The sequence below is a fragment of the Bos taurus genome, chromosome 7, assembly GCF_002263795.3.
Source record: "Bos taurus isolate L1 Dominette 01449 registration number 42190680 breed Hereford chromosome 7, ARS-UCD2.0, whole genome shotgun sequence".
Taxonomy (NCBI): Eukaryota; Metazoa; Chordata; class Mammalia; order Artiodactyla; family Bovidae; genus Bos; species Bos taurus.
This window is the reverse complement of record NC_037334.1, coordinates 34,417,815-34,445,091: the sequence shown is the minus strand read 5'-3', so window position 1 is coordinate 34,445,091 and position 27,277 is coordinate 34,417,815. Positions and strand designations below refer to the sequence as shown.

The 27,277-nt window shown below is 43.6% G+C and overlaps 1 protein-coding gene across 3 annotated transcripts in view; it reads left to right on the top strand.

The window, feature by feature from the left end:
- Positions 1–19,541: 19,541 nt before the first annotated feature.
- The window catches only part of HSD17B4 (hydroxysteroid 17-beta dehydrogenase 4), a 134,405-nt gene continuing 126,669 nt past the window's right edge, over positions 19,542–27,277 (top strand). The window contains exon 1 of one of the 3 annotated variants that reach the window (XM_059887959.1): positions 19,542–19,570. Coding sequence is in view for 2 of the 3 variants with exons in the window: in XM_015472128.3 (XP_015327614.1) it covers positions 19,686–19,743 (58 nt within the window). In the remaining variant the exon portion in view is untranslated. 3 annotated transcript variants of the gene reach the window in all.

Genomic DNA, 27,277 nt, shown 5'->3' with positions numbered 1-27,277 from the left:
TTCTTTCCTGTGTCTTACTTTTCCAAAGAGTGCAACAGAACAAAGCCTGCCACCGTGTCCTGCCTGCTGTCCTTTGCCCATGGTAGCGTGTCACTCCAGGATCTTGCTTTACATGCATAAGATACCCCATCATTGAACCATTGATGTCTTTGTTGCTGAAAAGCAAACAAACAAAAACAAAACAAATAACAAAGAGTACAGCCTACAAAAAGTCAGTATAGCAGCAGCCTTGCCCCCATGGTATTTAGGAAAGCACTTGCAGCAGTCATCACACGCAAAACTGACATTCCCAGATTCCAACAATTCCAATCCAAACCTTTATTGCAATTGCCAGCCAACTTACTTAAGATTATCGGCAGGGTGGAGGAAAGAGAAGAGCTTCTTGTTGGAGCTTGTCAGGTTACCAGTCATACTGTCCTGGTTGGCCAGGGTCTGTGAACCTAAACTCTGTTGGGAGAAATCTTCTATAGAGAAGTTGAAAAGTGAAAGTTGTTCAATTGTGTCTGACTCTTTGCAACCCCACGGACTGTGGCCCACCAGGCTCCTCTCTCCAAGGGATTCTCCAGGCAAGAATACTGGAGTGGGTTGCCATGACCTCCTCCAGGGGATCTCCCCAACCTGGTTAGTTGTGTTTTCATGTGCTTCTCTTGCAGAAACCCAAGTTTTCTCCCACTGATCTGCAGAGACCATGCTTCAGAGGTACAGGAAGGCCACATGGACATAAACCTTCCTACTCTGAAAGATGCATTAAAAAAAAGATTTCTTTCCTGTAGGTATTCTCTCTTTTTTTCCCTTGAAAGTATTTTCTTGCTGCATTAGGTCCCCATTGGATCATCTACCCAAAAGTAGGAAACAAGATAAAAGAAAAAAAAATTAGCAAAAAAATCCATTAGATTGCTACATACTAAGTTGAGCTTGAGAAAAAGCCAGGTCTGAGGTGCTTTGTTCCTGGTGTTATTAATGGGTCTTTATTTAAAAAAAAAAAAACTATAATTGATTTACAATGTTGGATTAGTTTCAGGTGTACAACAAAGTGATTCAATTATACATATATATATATATATATATATATGTATATATATATACACACACATATATATTTTTAAAAGATTCTTTTCCCTTATGGGTTATTACAGAATACTGAGTATAGTTCTCTGTGCTATACAGCAGGTTCTTGTTGGGTATCTATTTTATGTATAATAGTGTGTACAGGATAAATCAATGAGTCTTAAGTTCATGCACATTAGGGCTGACTTTATAGTATAGGGTCCCCTAGAGAACTTGTGATTCCAGGGGGAAAAAAATTCTATCTCCATCCAAGACTTGATCTTGACTTATGCAGTCTGAGTTCCTGGAAAGCCTGTGTTGGTTCCCAAATGAATCTATTTTCATATTAAACTTGGCTACTGTGGTCTCTAAGTGTTAAATCACCCTGCACAGCTGCAGTCTCAAACCAGCTGCAACTCTGTGACAGCTGACCAAATCTCCAGGAGGGCTAGCCAGTGAGGTCAAGGGCTCTGCAGCCAGGAGCTATGTCCCAAGTGGTCTAGGGAAGATCCCATTTTCCTTGCAGATATTAGATGCCACCACTCACCCCTCTGATACCGCTGCCATTGAACCTTGCCCACTGCCACTAGAAGTAATACCAGTTTCTACCACTTCTCACCGGAAAGGAGTCTGTAGAGTTTGTCATTCTCTCCATTCCAATTCAAAGCCTTGGGAGGAAGTATCTGATTGGCAGCACTTAGAATATTTGCTATGCCTGCTTGCAAGGGAGAATGGGAAGGTATCTCTTACATTCAGCCTCTGAGGTGGGAAATGAATGGAGGCATTCTCCAACAATAGGAAGCAGGTTCAGAGATTCAGCAGCAAGAGAGAGAAAAATACTGTTTCCCTGTAATATTTTTTCATGATCTTCCAGCTCTCCACACACCATCAGGACTAAGTTACAAAGCTTAGTGTCTCCCTTGTAAGAGTGAAAGTGTTAGTTGCTCAGTCATGTCCCATCTTTGCAACCCCATGGACTGTAGCCTGCCAGGCTCCTCTGTCCATGGGATTCTCCAGGCAAGCATACTGGAGTGGGTTACCATGCTCTTCTCCAAGGGGGAATAGAACCTGGGTCTTCTGCATTGCAGGCAGATTCTTTAGCATTTGAGCCACCAGGGAAGCCCCCTTAGAAGAGTAATCCCTTAGAAAAGAGACAAATTTAGGAGGAGTTTGGATTCCTGTTAAGAATTCTCACTGGGAAAGGGAGAAAGATTAGGAGGGTAGATAATAGGGGGTGTGGTTGGGGTGGGGTTTTCAGGTACCCAGCACCCTTCCCTGCCCAGGGCCTGAAGAGATGAGGGGGGGGGGGTGAAGAGGATAGACACACCAGACAGATATTGACTCTGAGAAGACACTGCTGTGCAAATGACTCTGAATAATCATAAAGTGACTATGCCAGAAGGTTAATTGCCTTGTTGATGTATTCAGTAGTGAGCTTAAGGTCCTATTCCTGTTTCCCTTGGTTCCTGGCTAGCACGGAAGCCATTTTTGTTTGCTTTAAACATTTATTTGAATATTTTAAAAATTTGAAATAATTTTAGACTCACATAGAAGTTGCTAAAATAATTTCGAGAGTAAGAGATAATGCACAGCAGATTCTAGGAATACCTGAACACATGCACTGATTTAAGCAGGATTCAGAGGCTGCATAGACTCAGCTGGGACTAAGTACAGGTAGGTTGAGGATCACTGAGACTCCTTTGTTATGTTGAAGGAACTCTTATCTGCCACGTGCTTTATCAGTAGTTGGGGGAGGAGCAGAGGCCAGCAGGACTTTACTCCTGCCAATCCTACCCCTGCCAAACCTTTCCTCTATGAGGTGACCTTTAGTCTAGAAAAGGGAGGAGGGAGAAATCCTGAAAGATTGCATTTAGCCCAAATAGACTATTAACTTTAATTGGTAAATTTAAGTCCCTTCTTTTGCATGGGCTTCCCTGGTGGCTCAGCTGGTAAAGAATCTGCCTGTAGTGTGGGAGACCTGGGTTCGATCCCTGGGAAGATCCCCTGGAGAAGGGAAAGGCTACCCACTCCAGTATTCTGGCCTGGAGAATTCCATGGACTGTATAGTTCACAACCGCCCCCCTCACTCCCATCCCAGCCAATGAATGAGGATTCGAGAACAAGAATTAGAGAATAGGGAATACCAATAAAGCAACCCTCGTTGGTACAGTATTATACACCTCACTCTGCAACTGGCCTAAGCCAGTGTGAGCGTGAGAAGTGGAGTATTGGCTTTCCAGCAGTGGCTGAGAAAGCCTTCATTCTCAGTCTTGTTGCCGGCCTGAGGCTGAGCACATCTTCTGAAGATCATAGTTGGGTTGGTCTTGCACTTACATAAGTAAGAATAATGCATACAGCCTTTCTTTCTGTCTTTTGTTCTTTTTGAGGTGGCTGCTTCTTCTTGTTATTTTAAACAGAAGAATGGGGTTACTGGATATTAGGTAGGTAGAATAGGGAAAAGGAGTCCAAAATGGCGGTGGCTAAAAGACAAGGAAGGTCCGAGGACCAGAGTGAAGACTTCAGGCAGAACAAACAGAACAAACAGCACTCCTGGCTAAGCCCAATTTGCATAGGGCAGGCCCAGGTGGAAGAAAAAAACATATAAAAGGAGGAGCCAAAGCGCTTTCTCACGGACTCTCTCTCCCACGTGCGTGTGGGCACGTGCTCTCTCTCTCTCTCTCTCTCTCTCTCTCTCTCTCTCTCTCTCTTTCTCTCTCTCTCTCTCTTTCTCCCTCCCCACACACTCCTCCACTCTCTTCTCTTCGAGTCTTGGATTCTCCTGCTATCTTATAAATAAAATAGAGCTGTAACACTGATTTGCCTAAGAGCTGTAGCACGGTTTGTCCGAGACCCAAGAGCTGTGACGCGCCGAGGGCTTTAATGTCCGTTGCTCCAAATCTTTGTTGTGATGAGACAAAGAACCGAGGAACATACACTCGTGTGACACTGGATTAAGCAAAAAAGTCTGCAACACAAGACTGAAACAAATACCCAGCATGAAGATCTGGGCACTTACACCAGGTGGAGCCTGGTGAAGGAGGTGCTACTCAGCTCACTAGGCTTCCTGGTGAGATTTCGTTTGAGGAGGTTTGGTGCTACTCTGTTGTGGTAGCAGTAGCCTTAAACATGGAGACCATAGTTCATTGAGTTGTCACACTGGCTCACCCCTGATGGTAAGGGTGCATCCTGGTCCGAGTCTATATTCCAAATGCCGTAGACTTCCTTGTGCGCAATAAGCAAAGAAGCTCGCCGTTGGTCTGATGCTAGGATAGAGTACCCCTGATACCCAACCCCCTGAGAAGAGAGCTCCGCTTTCAGGCAAACCAGCCCCACTGGTTGGAGGCAGCACTGGGCAAGGTGACGTCCTGGCTTAAAGCCTAGGAGTGAGCTTTCCTATAACAATGGCTTTCTTTTCTTTGAGCGCCAAGAAAGCTAGCCTTACTGCATTTTGGCGAGCAGCAGTATTAAAATAAGGGGTTAAAAGGCAGATGTGGACAAAGAGAGAGCAAGGGGCTGGTGTAGGAGCAAGCTTTCAGTGACAGGACTGCTCCTTGGAAATTTAGGCTTGAATTACAGAGCGGCATTTCCTGTTTTGCTTAAGAGTTGAAACCAAACTCTCAGAGTTGTAGAGCCATCAGTGTCCACTCTGCATCTCCAGTCATAGCTCCACTTCCCTTACTGTAGGCAGTTTGCCCAAAATTGAAGTCATGTTCCCACCGAGAGCTGATATTCTCCTGCTATTCCTTATTCTGATGAGTGGCCCACCATAACCCAGATTCTTCAGCTAGAAATATGGGGGTTATTTCTGTCGGATTCTCAATACATCCAAGTCCAGTTCATCACAAAGGCCTATTGACTCCATTTCCAAAAGTAGATAATAAGAACCTACTGTATAGCAGATAGAACTCTACTCAATACTCCATAATGACTGGGAAAAGAAACTAAAAACAAGACTGGATATATGTATAACTGATTCACTTGCTATACAGCAGAAACTAAAACAACATTGTAAGTCAACTATACTCCAATAAAAGTTTATTTTTAAAAATCTCCAAGTTACCCACTCATCAACATTTCCTCTGTATTACTTCTGGTCTCCATGATTTTTCTCAATAGATTTCTATCTGTTCCCCTTGTCCACCTACGAGTAATTCTCAATAATGAGACAGAGTGATTTTTCCACCATGTAAACATTTTTCTGGAGTAATCCTGCTAAAAATATTTTAAGCACAGAATTCAAACACCCAAATGTGCTGACTCTGCTTACTTTCATGCCCTTACCCTCTGCCCCAATCCAGCTAGTACTTCTGTTGCCTATATAGTACTCAGTGCCATAGAGTAGAACCTTGTTGTTTATCCATTCTATTGATTATATAATATTTTACATCTACTAACCACAAAATCCCAATTCATCTCTCCCCCAGCCCCCACCCTCTTTGCAGCAACAAGTCTGTTCTCTATTTCTGTGAGTCTGTTTCTTTTTCATGGATAGCTTCATTTGTGTCACATTTTAGATTTCATATATGTGATATCATATTTTTTATGGCTGAGTAGTATTCCATTGGATATATATACCACATGTGTCTGTAAGATTATTGTTGTTGTTTAGTCACTAAGCCATGTCCGACTCTTTTGTGACCCCATGGACTGTAGCCTGCCAGGCTCCTCTGTCCATGGGATTTCCCAGGCAAGAATACAGGAGTGGGTTGCCATTTCCTTCTCTAGGCGATCTTCCTAGGGAAGTGAACCCACGGCTCCTGCTTGGCAAGCAGATTCTTTACCACAGAGCTACCTGCGAAGCCCAAGATTACTGTACTGTCAGATTAAAAATGTTTTGTTTGTTTGTTTGTTTTTATGTACTATTTTTGTGAAAAGTATTATAAATCTATTTATATTGGTGTACCCAGTAAACTGTTAGTTGGGTACCTAGGCTACCTTTGTTGACTTATGAACAAATTGGACTTACAAACATGTAATCGGAATGGAAATCATTCAACTGTAGGGAACTTAATGTAATTAGCAAAACGGAGCATCTTTTCATGAGCCTGTTGGCTATCTGTATGTCTGTTTGGAGAAATATTTATTGAGTCTTCTTCCTGTTTTTCTTTTTTTTAATATTGAACTGCTTGTATATTTTGGAAATGAATTCCTTGTTGGTAGCATCCTTTGAAAATATTTTCTCCAAGTCAGTAGACTGTCTTTTCATTTTGTTTATGATTTCCTTTGTTGTAAAACAATTTTTAAGTTTAATTAGGTTTCACTTGTTTATTTTTGTTTTTGTTTCTAAATATTACTATAGGAGACAAATCCAAAAAAAGCATTACTGCAACTTATGTCAAAAATTGTTCTGCCTATGTTTTCCTCTAGGAGTTTATAGTAGCCAATCTTTCATTTAGTTCTTTGATCCATTTTGAGTTTATTCTTGTACATGGTGTTAGACAATGTTCTAATTTCATTTTTTTTACAGGTAGCTGTGCAGTTTTCCCAGTACCACTTACCAAAGAGACTGTCTTTTCTCCATTGTGTATTATTGCCTTATTCATCATAAATTAATTGACCATAGTGCATGAGTTCATCTCAGAGCTTTCTATCCTGATCTGTTAATCTATATGTCTGTGTATATGCCAGCACCATATTGTCTTGATTACCGTAGCTTTGTAGTATCATCTAAAGTTGAGGAGCATGATTCCTCAAGCTCCATTCTTTCTCAGGATTGTTTTGGCTATTCTTTTGTGTCTTCATACAAGTTAAAAAATATTTATTTTTGTTCCAGTTCTGTGAAAATATGCCATTGATAGTTTGATAGGGATTGCACTGAATCTGTAGACTGCCTTGGGTAGTATGGTCATTTTAACAATATTGAATCTTTCAAATAAAAAACCAGAGTATATCTTTCTATCTGTTTTTGTGATCTTCAGTTTCTTTCATCAGCATCTTATAGTTTTTTTGAGTATAGGTCTTTTGTTTCCTTAGGTTTATTCCTATTTATTATTTCTTTCTGATGTGATGGTAAATGAGACTGTTTCCTTAATTCCTATTTCTGATACTTTGCTGTTTGTTGAGGTCCTTTAATGGACCGGAACCAGGTGGTCCGGAGTCGACGATGAGAAAGTGAAAGAAGGAGAGAGGCTAATATTTCCTGTGTTACGCAGCCAGCTTTCACGTTCCAGGAAATCAGCCAGAAATAGAGAGATAGAGGGAGAGAGAGAGAGAGAAAGAAAGAAAGACACGGGTACCAAAGCTCTGATGGAGCAAAGGTGTTTTAATCAACATAGTGTGGGCATATATACTATCTTAGACGGTAGTTATTCTCAGCAAAAATAAAGATTATAATTCCAGACTTACAAAACATAAGGTGATGCATATTAAAGAGAGAGAGTTGTAAACAATCACTTTTACCATATGGTTCATAGGAAGGAAGAGGGTACTTATCACCCTATTGAATAACTAACAAAGGAAATGCCTGGATTCCTCAGCCCCCCGGAGAGGCTTGCCTCTCCTCTTAATTCCTGAATATTCAGGAATTAATAAGGAACAGAGGATTCCTGACAGATCCAAAGCAGCACACAGGAAGCCTCCTGTTAAATGCTTCCTGACAGTTGTTAGTTTTCAGTATATTAGTTTTGTATCCAGCAGCTTTATCAAGTTCACCGATGAGCTCTAGCAATTTTCTGGAAGAGTCTTTAGGATGTTCCATGTATAGCATCATGCCATCTGGAAACAGTGACAGTTTTACCTCTTCCAATTTTTAAAATTCCTTTTTCTTATTTGATTGCTGTGGCTAAGAGTCCCAAAACTATGTTGAATAAAAGTGGTAAGAATGGTCATTCTTGTCTTGTTCTTGATCTTAGTGGAAATGTTCTCAGCTTTTCACTGTTGAATATGGTGTTAACTATGGATTTGTCACATATGGCCTTTATTATGTTGATGTATAGTCACTTTTTCTCCAATTATGAATTGTTTTTTTAATCATAAATAGACGTTGAATTTTATTAAAAGGTTTTTCTGCATCCATTGAGATGATCATATGGTTTTTTTTTTAATTTAATTTTATTTAACTTTACAATATTGTATTGGTTTTGCCATATATCAAAATGAATCTGCCACAGGTATGGATCATATGGTTTTTATTCGCCAGTTTGTTAACATGGTCTATCACATTGAATTTGTTACCGAGCCCAAGTTCACTTTGTTTGCCACACTACAGGTTAATAAATTGGAGATGAGGTGTTGTGGCAAGAAATACAGCTTTATTCAGAAAGCCAGAAGACTAAGAAGATGGCAGACTGATATCTCAAAATCACCTTATCGGGATCTGGTTGCCAGATTCTTATATAGAAGAAAGAGGGAGAGGAGGTAAGGAAGTAAAGTAAAAAGGTCATAAGTCTTGCAAGTATCTCCTGGAATGGCCATCCCTGGGGAGGGGATATGTTAATTTCTTCTTTTCAGGTGGGCAGGGTCATATTGTCTCTCTATGAGCTGAACAAAGCCCAGAGGAGTAGGATTTCCTGTGGCAAGCCCTTATGTATAGCTTCCTTTGTGGCTCAGCTGGTAAAGAATCCACCCGCAATGCAGGAGACCTGGGTTTGATCCCTGGACTGGGAAGATCCCCTGGAGAAAGGAAAGGCTACCCACTCCAGTATTCTGGCCTGGAGAATTCCATGGACTGTATAGTCCATGGGGTCAGAAGGAGTCGGACACGATTGAGCAAGTTGAAGTGGGATAGCTGTAGATAGTGATTATAATAACAAAAGCAGTGAAAAGTAATGGTTAAAGTAAAAGAAATAGATCCAACAAGGAGTTAGAATTTGCTCTTCCCTATTACAGTTTGAGAATATTGAAAAATCCTTGCATCCCTGGAATAAATCCCACTTGATCATGGTGCATGATCAACAGTATTATATCCAATTAAATTATCACTTGATACTGAGGCTGAAATGAATATCTTTTCAAGTAAAAACTGTAAGAATTTATTAACAGTAAACCCTGTCAGTAGTGAACTGTGTTCCCTCAAAATTCTTTGGTTGAAATCCTATCCCCTAGTACCAGAGAATGTGGGTATCTTTAGTGATAGTGAAACTGTTAACCTCAGATTGGGACTTGAACCCATGTGCCAGGACTCGAACCCAGCCAAAACGCTGCATGGGACTCTAGCCCATGTGACCTGGCCTCCAACCTGGCTGAAACACAGTTTGGGACTCTAATCCACATGGAACTTGAACCCAGTCAAAACCCTTCCTGGGACTTGAATCCATGATCTTTTAACTAGAATCACTCACTTGATATCTGGATTTACAGAGACTCAGGTTTTCGAGTCTCAGCACAGAAATAATTCAGCAAGACACAAAGTAATAGGCAAGAAATGGATTTATTAATAAAGGATGCTTGTGAGAGATAATGAAGGAGGAAACAGAACAGGCTCCATCTTGAAAGCAGGACTCCATCTTGGACCAGACTGTGGACATTGAGTTGTATGCCTACTATCTATGGAAATGACATACCAACTGGAAAACCAGACCCTCAGGATGGAAGAGCCCCAGGGCTCATACCTAGACCCTCAGACGCCTAAAAGTATACCCTAATTATCTGTGTAACTGAATAGAATCATAAATTCTATTATGCTTATTGGGGTATGACCACGGGCCTATTGATGATTGTCCACTGTTAACTACCTAGACTTAAGGCATATGAATCACGGGTTAACTTGGATTGTGTCTTTCTCTTCCTTTGTTCAGACTAGTTTCAGAAAATTTGGGGAGGTGGGTTTGAGCACGTACACTTAGGGTATATAAGGTTTTCCCAAAAACTGGTCTGGGTCCTTGGCTAAGAGGAGACTCTGCCTTGGGCCCGCCGGTGTAATAAACTGTACTCCACTATCTGCATTGTCCTTCTGAGTGAGTTTGTTTCCCGGAACACATGGCTACAACATTTGGTGCATTGGCTGGGAAACTCCTCACTTTGAGGAGACAAGTCCCATTTGGGACTACTCCAAGGCCTTGCAGCTCGAATCTTCTAGACGGGGGAAGGCGCCTCGCCCTTCCGGAAGCATTCTGCTTCTCAACGCCCTGACCTTTCATGTTAGCAGGTGGTGGACAGCAGCAGGGGAACTGAGTGCTCAGGTGAGGAGGAACCCACCCAGCAGGGTGGAAGAGGGGGCCTGATCACCCCCCTGGGAGGGACTAGAGGGGCATAGACCCACAGGAGCCTGGAATAGGCAGATGGTGGCGACTGCTTCACACACAGGTTGACAAGCATGTTAGGGCTTAGGAAGGAAATTTGTGAATGTCATTTAGGAGGTGGTGTCCACGCCATCTTGGGGAAAATTGTTATCAAGCAGTCACCAGGGGATTGTTAGGAGAAGAAACCTGGTCTTTGTGTGCTCATATTCTGCAGGTGTCCCATCTGCTGTGAAATTCTTGGCCCCCTTGGAATTGGCAGGCTAGAAGGAGGGGGATACATAAGTGAGTACGAATTGGCTTTTCTGGATACAGCCTGGGAAGTGGGATATTTAACCCATCTGTGTTTTCATCCGCACCTGATCAAGCCCACCAAGGCAGAACGGACTTTAAAAGTTAAGGGAGAAACAGTCTTGGATCACGTGGTGTTCTGGTTTGGCCGTGCTGACCGGCCGGTGAAGACACGCCGATCCCCCTTCTCCCTCTGGGATCTGACAGGTAGGGCTCTTCTCACCCCAATTAAGAAGGAGGCAGAATGGCAATTTAAGTGTCATTGAGTGGAAATATCAGAAGTACATAGGGTACTGAGAACTTCGTAGACAGAAAGAAAAGGAAAAGTAGAAGAAGATCTGAGAAGGTAAGCAAGATGGGGAAAGTGAATCTAAGGCAACTGTATTGGAGTGCATGATTAAAAATTTGAAGAAGGGATTTGGAGGAGACTATGGGTAAAGATGACGCTAACCACCTCCACATACTCTGTGAGGTCGAATGGCCCCCTATGGGAGTAGGATGGCCACCAGAGAACACCATGAACTTACAAATAGTGGAAGCAGTCTATACAGTAGTCACAGGAGAGCCAGGACACCCGGATCAATATCCATATATTGACTCATGGCTAGGGTTAGCTCAAGACCCTCCTACCTGGATAAGCTTCTGTATCCAGAAGGGAAAGGGAAAAATATTAATGGCACAAAAATTGACTGATGATAAAAAAGGAAATTCCGCAGGATTTGCACGGGGATGACCTGACCCCTCCCCCATACTGGATAATGACGTGCCCACCTCCAAGTGCTCCACCAGAACCAGAGGCCGCCTTAATGCCCAACCAGAGCCAGGTGAAGTTCTTGCAGCAGCCGCTGCTCCTCTGGAAGCTCTCCCGGAGATTGTAGAGCCACCGTTTCAGCAGGCTCCGATCCCAGCGATGGAGACCTCTGGTCAATGCCCCCAGGATTCCACCTCAGCCAGATCTCCTAGATTGTACCCATTCTCCCAGTTAGTACTGATGGGAAGGGGGAAGAAAATGTGGGAATTAGAGGCTGCGCTCCACCAAGGAACAGCATAAAAGAACCCCACTACAGATGCCCCTCAGAGAGCTACAACAGCCTCCGGTTCAGGACGCATGTGGGTACTACCATCTGCCCCCTGTAGCTTATTATTACCAGCCATTTTCCTCTACGGATATATTAAACTGGCAGAGACACACTCCACCATACTCAGGGGAGCCACAAGCCCTGATTAGGCTAATGGAGACTATTTTTCGAACCCACCGCCCTACATGGGATGACGTAATCCAACTACTAGTCTCCATTTTCAGCATTGAGGAAAGACACAGGATCCTGAGGCCAGAAAATGGTTAAGAGAAATGGCGCCTGGGGGTACTGCAAACCTGCAGTGGTGGGCAGAACTAGCCACCCCTGCTGAGAGGCCCAGTGGGGACTGTAACACAGAGGAAGGGAGGGGCCACCTGGAGAGATATCGGGTGGCTACTTTACAAGGTCTCAAGACGGGGGTCCAAAAACCTATAAGTAGGGCAAAACCCTCTGCAGTGATTCAAAGGGAAAGCGAATTACCTTCTGAGTTCTACGAAAGACTGTGCAAGGCCTGTGGACTTTATACGCCAATAGATACAGAGGCTGCTGGGTCTCAGATGGTGACAAATGCCTCTTTGTGTCTCAAGCCTATACCGAAAATGTCAGATTGGGGGACACCAAGTGACTCATGAATTTTTATACATCCCTGAATGTCCAGTACCTTTGCTGTCTAAATTGGGGGCACTAGTGACCTTCCCCCCTCCCCACGAAAGACTCACTCTTCGGGTGGGCTCAACCACCTATTTACTCTTCCTCTCGGTAACCCCTCAAGATGAATGGAGGTTGCACAGCCTCTCAGAAGGGAAACTGGACGGGCTAAACAGTCGAGACAGAGAGTTAACTAAACAATTCCCTGAGATCTGGGCAGAAGAAACCCTGCTGCCACCCCTCCCAACCCTCTAGGTTTGCAAAACAAGTCCCACTGGTAATAGAACTCAAACCCAGTGCAATTACGTCAGCACCCACCTTGGGCCTGCCAGACCTTGCTAAGCTGTTTACTCTTTATATAACTGGAAAGGACAAGGTGGCTATGGGAGTATTGTCCCAGATTAAGGGGACATGGGACAGACCCATGGCTTATCTCCCAAAACAGCTGGACAAATTGGCTGGTATGCTTACAGGCAGTTGCTGCAGTTGTCTTACTGGTTCGGAGGCAACCAAGCTGACTTTGGGCCAAGATTTGATGGTAAAAGTCCTGCATGAGGTTAACACTCTCCTGCAAGGGGACCCCCATAAATGGCTGTCAACATCCCGGATTACTCAATACCAAGGACTGTTATGTGAGAACCCCCATGTTACTACTGAACCTTGTCAGGCCCTGAAATCTGGCCACTCTGTTTGTGAAAGTGGGCCCTCACATGATTGCAAGGAAATATGCCAGCAGACATGACTTGAGAGACCAGCCAATCCCAGACCCAGATTTGGTCCTGTACACCAAGGGCACCAGCCTGGTGAAACAAGGACAACGACTGGTGGGATGTGCAGTAGTCACGGAAGAAACCATCGTTGAGGCCAGCTCTCTGCCATCACACTGGTCCGCTCAACGGGCCCAACTATATGCTCTAATCCGGGCCCTCCAGCTATCAAAAGGTAAGAAGACAAACATTTACACAGACTCCAGGTATGCTTTTGTCACACTACATGTACACAGGGCTCTGTATAAGGAAAGAGGACTTTTGACAGCTAGCGAAAAATATATTAAAAATAAGGAAGAAATTCTGACCCTATTAGTTGCTGCCTGGGAACCAGAAAGGGTTGCAGTCATATACTGCTGAGGACATCAAAAAGAGGATACCCCCCGGGCTCGGGGAAACAGACTGGCAGATAAGACCACTAAACAAGCAGCCGAGGGCTTGGGGGTGACAAGTGAAGCCCCTACTAAAGCTCTCGTATTGGCGGAGCTGCCTGAGCTAACGCTGAACTCTATAAAATATACTGAAGCCCAAAACCAACTAGCCAAAGAGGAAGGGGCCATCAAGACTGAAAAGGGATGGTGGGAATTGCCAAGTGGCAAATTATTGGTACCGGAGGAGCTGGCACCCACTCTGGTAAGCCAAATACACCAAGCGAACCGCCTAGGCCATGATAAACTGGAAGAGCGAATTCGAAAATATTTCTTGGCTCCCCACCTCTCTTCCCTATGCAGGACAGAATCTCAGAACTGCACCGCCTGCTCCCAGGTCAATGCTGCCTCCCAGCACAGACAGAAACCTCCGGGGATTCAGCTAAAAGGCACGCTGCCCTCTGAACACCTGGAAGTGGACTTCACTGAAATGAAACCTCACCGACATTACTGTTACCTGCTGGTCATGGTATGTATGTTCTCGGGATGGGTAGAAGCTTTTCCTACCTGGACTGAAAGAGCATCAGAAATAGCCCGGTGCCTGCTTAGGGAGATAGTTCCCAGATCTGGATTTCCTACCAGCATTGGATCAGACAATGGCCCGGCTTTTGTAGCCAATTCAGTACAACAAGTAAGCAAAACTTTAAACGTCAAGTGGAAATTATATACAGCATATAGGCTCCAGAGTTCTGGGAAGGTGCAAGGACCCAACTGGACACTTAGAGAGACACTCTCCAGGTGGATCTTAGAGACTGACTGCTCCTGGGTGGACTTGTTTCCGACGGCTCTGTTCACACTCAGGATGATGACCCCATGGTCCCACGGCTATTCTCCGTACGAAATTGTGTATGGGAGGCCCCCTCCCATAATAAAACAGGTGTCAACAAATTTGCCTCAGGTATGGGGAGATAAGATTTCACAGCAGATGGAACAACTGGGTAAGGTAATAAATCAGGTAACTAAGTTTGTACAAGAAAGGGTGCCGTTCCCCCTAGGGGAACAGATTCATGAATTTGTGCCCGGGGATTTGTGTCAAGGACTGGAAACACGACTCATTGGCCCCACATTGGAAGGGTCCATATACTGTTGTTCTAACCACCCCTACGGCAGTTAAAGTTGCACGTGTCACTCCCTGGATCCACCACATGAGGGTGAATAGAACATACCACGCAGACCCAGAAAATGCTGAGTGGGCTGCGCAGAGGGACCCCACTGACCCTCGAGAGACTAAGATCATCCTTAAGAAGAAGAAGGAAAAGAAGATCCTGGACGAGCGCCTTCAGGATGATGCCGCATAATCAACTCCTGCTGCTTGGCCTCATCAATGTGATTTTGAATTTAACTTTCGTTTCAACTCGGGACGATGTTTTGATCTCATGGGCACATTCCCACGTGGACTTCCACAACACCTCCAACCGCTGGCTATGTGGGGCTATGCCTCTGTCTGTGATGGATGGACTTCCTCGGTGGGTGTCACCGCTCTGCCAAGATTTTAAGCCACTCTGCTCTTTTCTGGGACAACAAAAAGAGACTTTCCTTTCTCTCGTCAATCATAATCTCTCCCTGCTCTCTTGGTGTAAGCCAGACCTACAGTCAATAGACTCGGGTCACGGGATTACATTTGATGTAAATGCCAGTTTCACAGAAGTAACAAAAGCCTATACCTCGTAGTGAAACAAAAAGGAAAAAAGCTCCCTGACTAGTAAGGGAAGACAGGCCTTTAGGTATGTTGAACAATTCTACCAAGTCTGGGATGAATATTTCTGGATGAACCCAGAAAAGGGTCAATCAATTACTCCTACTTCTATATGCTGGGAATAAAAAGAACAAAGGGTAGGGTTTGGTGACCTCCATTAGACCCAAAAGAATTAAAATATATGGGGTACCTATCCCCTGAACAATGTAAATGAGCATTCGAGGTCACATACCACCCCAACCAGTCCATTCATTGGCCAGGCTCTGGTTGGAAATATAACCCTGGAATCCACTGGATGGTGCCCAATGGAACCCAATGACTTTGTGGGCCTAACCTTTGGCCTTGGTTACCAATTGGTTGGGTAGGCCGCTGCACACTGGGATTCACTTTTGCCCATGGCAGCATAAAGCCTAACCTACAACAAGCCCTGGTAAATCTACCTTATTTACATGCTAGGTGGACAAGGTCTGTGTTTCAATGGTATGAGTATATTGCTGCCTCATTCGTACCTTCTATAGGGACAACAGATATTACGATTAAAGTAGAGGCCTTGACTAATTTCATAAAACAGGCCCTTCTAGATGGTGCTAAAGCCATCCTAGCCTTAAATGAAGAACAAATCCAAATGAGAAAAGCAGTAATTCAAAAATAGAATGGCTTTGGACATGTTCGCAGCTTCTCAAGGAGAGACCTGTGCTATAATTAAAGTTGAATATTGTGGCAATGTATCAGCTGCTTTAGATTGCATGAAAAAACAGGTAAAAGCAATGTCAAATGAGAAGATTCCTTTCTGGACTTTGGTCCTATCCTGGGTGAAGGGTGTTTGGTGGAAAACTGTATTTACCATTGTTATAGTTGCCTTGATAGTTTGCTTTGTGGACCCTGCATTTTACAATGTATTATGAACTTTGTAACCCAAAGGTTGGGTTACAAGGTTCTCCCAAATTGGCGGTCAGAGAGCCAGGGTGTAATATATCCCTGTGAGTGATGCTCATACTATGAGTTAAGAGGATTAAGAAGGGGAAATGAAGGAGGAAACAGACAGAACAGGCTCCATCTTGAAAGCAGGACTCCATCTTGGACCAGACTGTTGACTTTGAGCTATATGCCCAGTATCTATGGAAACGACATACCAACTGGAAACCAGACCCCCAGGATGGAAGAGCCCCAGGGCTCATACCTAGACCCTCAGATGCCTAAAAGAATACCCTAATTGTTTGTGTAACCGAATAGAATCATAAATTCTATTATGCTTATTGGGGTATGACCACAGGCCTATTGATAATTGTCCACTGTTAACTACCTAGGCTTAAGGCATATGAATCACGGGTTAACTTGGATTGTATCTTTCTTTTCCTTTGTTCAGACTAGTTTCAGAAAATTTGGGGAGGTGGGTTTGAGCAGGTACATTTAGGGTATATAAGGTTTTCCCAAAAACTGGTCCGGGTCCTTGGCTGAGAGGAGACTCTGCCTTGGGCCCGCCGGTGTAATAAACTGCACTCCACTATCTGCATTGTCCTTCTGAGTGAGTTTGTTTCCCAGAACCCGTGGCTACAACAATAGAAGCAGCCTGGCAAGGAAGCTCTGCTTGATGATTAAGTGGGCTACAATTTTATCGTGAAAGTAAAGTGAGGGAGGGGGAAAGATTCCTTTTCTTGAGCAGATGTCAGGCTTATATCACAAGCCCTGCCTTCCTATCAGGCAGGAGAGTGTCTGACGCCGCGAGGTTAAACTAGGATTGTCATAGTGCTTTGGCTTCCCTGGTGGCTCAGACAGTAAAGAATCTGCCTGTAATGCAGAAGACCAGGGTTCAATCCCTGAATTGGGAAGATCCCCTGGAGAAGTGAGTGAAGATCCCCTGGAGAAGGGAATGGCAACTCACTCCAGTATTTTTGCCTAGAGAATTTCCTGGACAGACGAGCCTAGAAGGCTACGGAATAACAAAGATTTGGACATGACTGAGAAAATAACACACAAATATTATAATGCTTATTCAAATCAGTAGAAGTGTGTTGAAATTTTTCTTTCACCTAATGGCCTGGGGCATAGCTCATGCTTTTATTTACAGGTTTATAGTTAAGCAAGCCTGCTTCACTCCACAACATTTCAATCGATTTCTTGAGAGATCCTTAACTTACAGTGGTCTCCCAAAGTTTCCTAAGTTTTCCTCTCTATCTATAGTTCCTTAATGGGACTTCTACAGCTGCCTGTATAACTATCCTTTCTATTCCTATCAACAGAGCCTTGAAAATGAAGATGAAGTTAAAATGAGGCTCTAAGAGTGGGCCTTAATCCAATGTCACTGGTGACTGTGTGAGAAGAAGAAATTTGGACATACAAAGGGACACCAGAAGTATCTGCTGCAAGAAAAGACCACATGAAGACACCATGAAAAGACAGGCATCTGCAGCCATTAGGAAAGGCTTCAGAAGAAACCAAACCAATTGATGGTTCAGTCGCTCAGTCGTGTCCGACTCTCTGCAACCCCATGGACTGCAGCACGCCAGGGCTTCCCTGTCCATCACCAACTCCCGGAGCTTGCTCAAACTCATGTCCATCGAGTTGGTGATGCCATCCAACCATCTCATCCTCAACCAATTGACACCTTGACCTTAAACTTCCCACCGCTGCAACTGTGAGAAAGTAAATTCTGTTTTTTAAGCCATTAGTCTGTGGTATTTGTTATGGCAGTTCTAGCAAGCTAATGTAGCCTCTTGTAGCAAGTACCGGGGACTTCCCTGGTGGTCCAGCAGCTAAGACTCTGCTCTCAATGCAGGGGGACTGGGTTCAACCCCTGGTTGGGGAACTGGATCCTGCATGCTGCAACTAACGGTTCGTATGCCACAACTAAGAGTTTGTATTCCACAACTAAAGATCCTGAATGTTGCAATGAAGATCAAAGATCCTAGGTGCTGCAACTAAGACCCAGTGCAGCCAAATTAAAAAAAGAAAAGTACTGATACTTTAATGCCCAAATATGTTCAAGTCAGAGCAAATGTATGAAATAGTTCTGCAGTATGCTGACTAAAGTACAGTTGGCCCTTGAACAACACCGGGTTTAGGAGAACTGACCCTCTGTGTAGCTGAAAGTCCAAATATAATTTATAGTTGGTCCTTCATATCTGTGGTGCCACACCTCAGATCTTGTAATACTATTGTTATTTACTATTGATAAAAAATTCACCCATAAGTGTACTAGTACAGTTCAAACCCATGTTGTTCAAGGGTCAACTCTAGATAAGAATGGTCATGGGCCAGAGATCAGCTAAGGGGTTTGAGCTATTCTGTTCCCCACAGCAACTGTAAGGGTTGAAGTTATCAATATGTCATGCACATCTGTAACTCATTTGTGATACTTCATCTGGGAAGCTCTTTTCCAAAGGATACATTTTAGGAAGAAGTAAAATGATCTCATAAGGAATGTCTTATGATCTCATAAGGAATTCACAGGAGAAATTTCTTTCTATAATATATATACTCTGAGCCCCAGGCAGAGTTTCAGAATGGCTATCTAAAAAAAAAAAGTATTAAACAGAAGGACGCTACCTGATGACTTCTCACGGAGCCAAGCTCCAACTTCTCTTACCACAGTTACCTTCCAGCTATACTTTTTCTGCTTCTGCATTTGGATTCCAGTGAGTCGTGAGGGCAGATCTGTGGGTATAGCCACATTCTCTCCTTGGGTTTCTCTCTGAAAATACAAAGATTTTTATCTAATGTTTGCTCCTAGCTTTATAATTCTCTTTTTATATTTTATTTATTGTCACTATGTTTCGGACAGAGATAATGTGTTGAGAGTGAACAAATGGAGACACCTTAATCAGAAACCCAACATAGCCATTATTTAAAAGGGTTCAAATTCCTCTTTCCCTAAGATATTGGCTTTTGAGAGTACGTGATGATTCATGTGTTCAATTCAGCTATATTAAGGTGCATGAAAATACCCCAAATGAAATTTCATGCTTGATAATTGGATAATATTGAAGCTATTTAGTAACTATTTAGAAAGCATTGTTTGCTGCTGCTGCTGCTAAGTCGCTTCAGTCGTGTCCGACTCTGTGCGACCCCATAGATGGCAGCCCACCAGGCTCCGCCCAGGCAAGAACACTGGAGTGGGTTGCCATTTCCTTCTCCAATGCATGAAAGTGAAAAGTGAAAGTGAAGTCGCTCAGTCGTGTCCGACTCTTAGTGACCCCATGGACTGCAGCCTACCAGGCTCCTCCGTCCATGGGATTTTCCAGGCAAGAGTCCTGGAGTGGGTTGCCATCTTAAGAGCTCCCATTACTTCCTGCGGCAGAACTGGTCCTTTTGAGCCAAGTCTCTTGAGCAGGGGCGCAATTGGAGGAATGTTGGACTACATTTCCCAGAGTTCCAAGGGATCTCCGCGCAGCCGCGCTTGGAAAACTACCGCGTCCCTCTCCTTCTCAGACACTGGCAGGTCGGTCGCTACCAGCCTGAACCCGCCACTCCCTCCGTTTTAGCTGCCTCGGAGTCTGAACTCCACTCGGCACTACTTCTGCTGGTGTGTGTGTGTGCCGCTGCAGACTAGACTTATGGCCTCGACGTTGAGGTTCAACGGGAGGGTGGTACTGGTTACCGGCGCGGGGGGAGGTGAGTACGTGAAGGCTGGAGGGCGGGTGTCCAGCTCACTGTCCCGCTGGGAACCCCCCGGCCCCCACTTTTTTTTTTTTTTTAACCCGCTTTGGTCGGGGTTACGCACGCAGCTGTAGCTGCGGTCCGAGCATCTGAGCTGCGGGCCGCGGTGACTAGGCGGCTTGGGGAGCAAGTGATTGGACTTGGTGAGGGTGGGAGTGGGAGGACGGACAATGACTATTCTCCGGTCGCCGAATCTCCTGAGGGTGGAGAGGTGGGGCTGGCCAGCCTTGAGTGGGGACCCAAAAACTCCTGGTGCAACTCTCCTCACCTCCACACCCCCTCCCGCGCCGCCCTGCCGCACCCCCGCACCCCGCCCCGCCCGGTCCCTCAAGGCTTTGGATCTTGAGAAGACAGAGGCCGGGCTGGGCTGCGGGTTCCAAAACTAGGTGAAAGTTCATTCCAGCGCTCATCTGTGCGTATAAATTGTAACTCTTCCTGTCAATAGATTCTCTAGGCCTCTGTCAAGTCTTTTAAACATGGCAGAAAAGCCATCTGGTGATTGGAATCACTCCCCACCCCTTGCCCCCAGTAGTAGAGATGTCAGCCCCTTGCCTTTGAAAAGTCAGTTGTCTTTTCCTCTGTCGGATGATTTTTAAGCTCTTGAGAGGGCCTTCCTTTTGAAAAGCGCATCTGGTAAGAGTTCTCCTTTTGCTTATCAAGCCAAGCACAGTACTGTCAAGTCCACTGGAGTCTTGGCATGGAGTTGTAAACTCAAGTGACTGCTGGACTCAGGCAGGCGATAGAGGAGTAAAGTGAGTGTGGTGTGGGGCATTAGGAACTGGAGAGCAGAGGTCTTTCTGAAGTGGGCCCGACCAGAAGCAAAGTGGAAATTTGTTATGTGAAATAACTCTTATTTTTAAAGGACAGAAATTAAGACAAACTACTCATACCTACATGGATGCTTTGCAGTGAGATTTTACATTATTCCAAGTGCAAAGGTCCGTCCAGTCAAAGCTATGGTTTTTCCAGTAGTCATGTATGGATGTGAGAATTGGACTATAAAGAAAGCTGAGTGCTGAAGGATTGATGCTTTTGAACTGTGGTGTTGGAGAAGACTCTTGAGAGCCCCTTGGACTGCAAGGAGATCCAGCCAGTGAATCCAAAAGGAAATCAGTCCTGAATGTTCTTTGGAGGGACTGATGGTGAAGCTGAAACTCCAGTACTTTGGCCACCTGATGCGAACTGACTCATTGGAAAAGACCCCGATGCTGGGAAAGATTGAAAGTGGGTGGAGAAAGGGACGACAGAGGATGAGATGGTTGGATGGCATCACTGACTCAATGGACATGAGTTTGAGTAAACTCCAGGAGTTGGTGAGGGACAGGGAAGCCTGTCCTGCTGCAGTTCATGGGGTCTCAAAGAGTCTGACATGACTGAGTGACTGAATTGAAGTGAACTGAGGTGTAAGATTCTTGACCTTATGGGCCTTTGATTACCTACTGGTAGTGCCTTATACCAAAAATGGACCTAATGCAGAATTAATTTAAATTATATATTAAAAGTCACAATGGCGTTCTGACAGTTGAAGTGAAGTCAGTCGCTCAGACATGTCCAACTCTTTGCGACCCCATGAACTGGGGCTTGCCAGGCTACTCTGTCCATGGAATTTCCCAGGCAAGAATACTGGAGTGGGTTTCCATTTCCTTCTCCAGGGGATCTTCCCCACTCAGGGATTAAAGCTGAGTCTCCTGCATAGCAGGCAGACTCTTTATGCTCTTAGCCACCAGGGTTAAATCATACATATTTTCATATATAAAATGGATTCTCATGCTTCCTTTTAGAAAATGTCTTTAGTATTAATTAGTGGTCAAATGTTTTATATCTGTAGCTATTTTCATTCTGAAATCATCATATGTTTTGGGGAAAACATTTTGTTTACACTTAGTTTTTGCTGAAAATAAGTAATGCACTCATGTTTTAAGCCATTTTTTGACAGTGAGTGATTCACAGTATGAAATAACAGTTATATGCCAATACCCAGTATACACACACACACACACACACACACACACACACAATCTGTATTTGAAAAATAGTACATTCAGTGCACTTTGAACTTTCCTATTCTGTTTCATTAAGTAAATGCAGATTAAAACTCACTAAATTGATTTTGTGAAGTATTAATAAGTTGTTCACATGGACCACAGCCTTGTCTAAGTCAGTGAAACTGTGAGCCAAGACGAACGGGTCATGGTGGAGAATTTTGATGAAACATGGTCCACTGGAGAAGGGAATGGCAAACCACTTCAGTATTCTTGCCTTGAGAACTCTTTGAATAGTATGAAAAGGCAAAAAGATATGACACTGAAAGATGAACTCCCCAGGTTGATAGGTGTCCACTATACTACTGGAGAAGAGTGGAGAAATCACGGACTCAGTGGATGTGAGTCTGAGCAAGCTCCCGGAGTTGGTGATGGACAGGGAAGCCTGGTGTGCTGAGTCCATGGGTTTCAAAGAGTCGGACACGACTGAGTGACTGAACTGAACTAATGAGTTGTTATTAGACAATTCTGGATTTAGCGCCTCTTGTTTATAAACTGATCCATATTTTAAAGAACCTGGATTATGCTACAGTTACTAGCCATTAAATTTGAATACTCATCTGGAGCAGATACATGTGGGAAAGTTGAGACTTACATTGGGTCATCATTAGAAAAGAAAGACTGAGATCTAATTGCAGTCCCATAACACAGACTGTTGCCCTTGAGGCCTTGGCATTCTCCTTTAAGGATATGTATCTGTAGAACTGCGTAACTGCTGAACATCCCAGGAGGGTGGCTGTGAATGCTTGCCAGGCCTGTGTCTGGGAATGAGTCTGACTCCAACTCACTCATATTCTGAAATGAAAAGAAATATCTTGGCACTATTCAGGTGCTGTTGTTTAGCTTGGAATATTGAAGAGTTTATTGGGCAACTTGGAATAAGTTTCAGAATTGTTTGCTACTGCTGCTGCTAAGTCGCTTCAGTCATGTCCGACTCTGTGCGACCCAATAGACGGCAGGCAGCCCACCATGCTCCCCCATCCCTGGGATTCTCCAGGCAAGAACACTGGAGTGGGTTGCCATTTCCTTCTCCAATGCGTGAAAAGTGAAAAATGAAAGTGAAGTCGCTCAGTCATGTCCGACTCTTAGTGACCCCATGGACTGCAGCCTACCAGGCTCCTCCATCCATGAGATTTTCCAGGCAAGAGTACTGGAGTGGGATGCCATTGCCTTCTCTGTCAGAATTGTCTAGCCGGTAAACAATTTTGCCATGATGTGTGGTGTAACAGGAAGTTGTATTTATTAACAGATGGTAGTAGCGGTTGCTGGGGATGGAAATGTGAGAGTGATGGAATTGGGCAGTGGAAGAGGGAGTCTGGCCGTTGTGAATCTGAAATGGTTATAAAATAGCAAGCTGTCGACTGGAGATAGTAAGAAGTGTGTGAGTAGTTGGAAATTCTGAAGTCAGGAGGGACTTTGAAGTTGTTTGACCTCCTTTGGGTAAACCTGGAAAGCGAAATAGTCCAAGAAGTTAGTCTCAGAGACTCTGTTAACTTGAAGCAGAGGGCAGTCAATCCCACTGAGAAGAGCACTGAACAAGCACTGTGAGAAAAGAATCAACTGATTTTTGACAGTGCGAAAGAAGATACGGTCAGAAGAGAAATAGGGAAGAGAGGATGGTTGACAGTGAACTTAGGTGCAGGAGAAAGTTAAGACAGGCTTTGAAAGCAGATTAAGAGAAAATAGAGACTCTTGAATTTAATTTTTTGGTGCATTTTGACTCTACAGTTGTGCTGGTCATTGTGGGAAATGCAAAAGAATGATATAAATCTCATCCTTTAAGAACCTTCTAGTTTATTTGGGGAGACAGACTAACACATAAAGTATTTAAATGACGTTTATATAAGCATGGATACACAAACATGGGAGGACCCAGTGACTGTTAATGGACTAGTGGTAGTGTTAACTTTATGTACAGATTTGTGTACAGTTTGCTTGGGCCATTATGGTAAAAGTGGATTACTCACATACCTTTTCAGAGAATTGTATAGCTTGGTTTTGAGATAATACTCTGATTAACTGAGATCAATCTCTACTAGAGATGTGTCCCATTCCTTTCATCTGATGATTTTCTACTTTGTTACCATTTTTTGCATTCTGGTCATGAGTACTGATTTCGTTGAAAACCTCATGTTTAAATCTAGTGCTTCAGCCTTGATCTGATAAAATATGAAGAGGCTTGAGTTACTGTATTGGCTGGGTTCTTGATCATCCATTTAGAGTAGATTAAATTTTAAAGTAAATTATTTGATGATCGTTTAGTTTTGGAAAAATTTATAATTTTGGTTCTTTATGGAAGAGCTTGATAATTTAGCTGTCTCCTTTTGTTATTTGTTTACTTATTTATGAATTAATTTAAATTCAGTTCAGTTCAGTTCAGTTGCTCAGTTGTGTCTGACTCTTTGCGACCCCATTAACTGCAGCACGACAGGCCTCCCTGTCCATCACCAACTCCCAGAGTTTACCCAAAATCATGTCCATTGAGTTGGTGATGCCATCCAACTATCTCACACTATGCTGTCCTCTTCTCCTGCCCTCAATCTTTCCTAGAATCAGGGTCTTTTCAAATGAGTCAGCTCTTCTCATCAGGTGGCCAAAATATTGGAGTTTCAGCTTCAACATCAGTTCTTCCAATGAACACCCAGGACTGATCTCCTTAGGTTGGACTGGTTGGATCTCCTTGCTGTCCAAGGGACTCTCAGGAGTCTTTGCCAACACCACAGTTCAAAAGCATCAATTCTTCCGCTTTCAGCTTTCTTTATAGTCCAACTCTCACATCCATACATGACTACTGGAAAAACCATAGCCTTGACTAAGCAGACCTTTGTTGACAAAGGTTTTTAATATGTTGTCTGATTTTTAATATGTTGTCTAGGTTGGTCATAACTTTCCTTCCAAGGAGTAAGTGTCTTTTAATTTCATGGCTGCAATCACCATCTGCAGTGATTTTGGAGCCCCCCAAAATAAAGTCTGACACTGTTTCCCCATCTATTTGCCTTGAAGTGATGGGACCGGATGCCATGATCTTAGTTTTCCGAATGTTGAGCTTTAAGCCAACTTTTCACTCTCCTCTTTCACTTTCATCAAGAGGCTCTTTAGTTCTTCTTCACTTTCTGCTGTAAGGGTAGTGTCATCTGCATATCTCAGGTTACTGATATTTCTCCTGGCAATCTTGATTGCAGCTTGTGCTTCTTCCAGCCCAGTGTTTCTCATGATGTACTCTGCAAATAAATTAAATAAGTAGGGTGACAATATATAGCCTTGACGTACTCCTTTTCCTATTTGGAACCAATCTGTTGTTCCATGTCCAGTTCTAACTGTTGCTTCCTGACCTGCATACAGGTTTCTCAAGAGGCAGGTCAGGTAGTCTGGTATTCCTATCTCTTTCAGAATTTTCCAGTTTATTGTGATCCACATACTCAAAGGCTTTGGCATAGTCAATAATGCAGAAATAGATGGAACTATTTTGTTTTTTGGAACTCTCTTGTTTTTTTGATGATCCAGTGGATGTTGGCAATTTGATCTCTTGTTCCTCTGCCTTTTCTAAATCCAGATTGAACATCTGGAAATTAATGGTTCACATATTGCTGAAGCCTGGCTTGGAGAATTTCAAGCATTGCTTTGCTAGCGTGTGAGATGAGTGCAATTGTGTGGTAGTTTGAGCATTCTTTGGCATGGCCTTTCTTTGGGATTGGACTTAACTGACCTTTTCCAGTCCTGTGGCCACTGCTGAGTTTTCTAAATTTGCTGACATATTGACTACAGCACTTTCACAGCATCATCTTTTACGATTTGAATAGCTCAACTGGAATTCCATCACTCCACTAGCTTTGTTCATAGTGATGCTTCCTAAGGCCCGTTTGACTTCGCATTTCAGGATGTCTGGCTCTAGGTGAGTCATCACACCATCGTGATTATCTGGGTTGTGAAGATCTTTTTGTACAGTTCTATGTATTCTTGGCACATCTTAATATTTTCTGCTTCTGTTAGGTCCATACCATTTCTGTCCTTTATTAACCCCATCTTTGCATGAAATGTTCCCTTGGTATCTCTTAATTTTCTTGAAGAGATCTCTAGTCTTTCCCATTCTGTTGTTTTCTTCTACTTCTTTGCATTGATCACTGAGGAAGGCTTTCTTACCTCTCCTTGCTATTCTTTGGACTCTGCATTCAGGTACTTATATCTTTCCTCTTCTCCTTTGCTTTTTGCTTCTCTTCTCTTCACAGCTATTTGTTAAGCCTCCTCAGACAGCCATTTTGCCTTTTTGCATTTCTTTTTCTTGGAGATGGTCTTGATCCATGTCTCCTGTACAGTGTCTCAAACCTCTGTCCATAGTTCATCAGGCACTCTATCAGATCTAGTCCCTTAAATCTATTTCTCACTTCCACTGTATAATCGTAAGGGATTTGATTTAGGTCATACCTGAATGGTCTAGTGGTTTTCTCCACTTTCTTCAATTTAAGTCTGAATTTGGCAATGAGGAGTTCATGATCTGAGCCGCAGTCAGCTCCTGGTCTTGTTTTTGCTGACTGTATAGAGCTTCTCCATCTTTGGCTGCAAAGAATATAATCAATCTGATTTCAGTGTTGGCCATCTGGTGATGTCCACGTGTAGAGTCTTCTCTGGTTTGTTGGAAGAGGGTATTTGCTATGACCAGTGTGTTCTCTTGGCAAAACTCTATTAGCCTTTGCCCTGCTTCATTCTGTATTCCAAGGCCAAATTTGCCTGTTACTCCAGGTGTTTCTTGATTTCCTACTATTGCATTCCAGTCCCCTATAATGAAAAGGACATCTTTTTTGGGTGTTAGTTCTAAAAGGTCTTGTAGGTCTTCATAGAACCATTCAACTTCAGCTTCTTCAGTGTTACTGGTTGGGGCATAGACTTGGATTACTGTGATATTGAATGGTTTGCCTTGGAAACGAACAGAGATCATTCTGTCGTTTCTGAGATTGCATCCAAGTACTGCATTTCGGACTCTTTTGTTGACCATGATGGCTAGTCCATTTCTTCTAAGGGATTCCTGCCCACAGTGGTAGATATAATGGTCATCTGTGTGAAATTCACCCATTCCAGTCCATTTTAGTTTGCTGATTCCTAGAATGTCGACGTTCACTCTTGTCATCTCCTGTTTGACCACTTCCAATTTGCTTTGATTCGTGGACCTAACATTCCAGGTTCCTATGCAATATTGCTCTTTACAGCATCAGACCTTGCTTCTATCGCCAGTCACATCCACAACTGGGTGTTGCTTTTGCTTTGGTTCCATCCCTTCATTCTTTCTCCACTGATCTCCAGTAGCATATTGGGCACCTACCAACCTGGGGAGTTCATCTCTCAGTGTCCTATCTTTTTGCCTTTTCATACTGTTCATGGGGTTCTCAAGGCCAGATAAACTACCAGTAAGTTTATCAGTTCAGTTTTAAAAATGTGTACATGTTAAAATGATT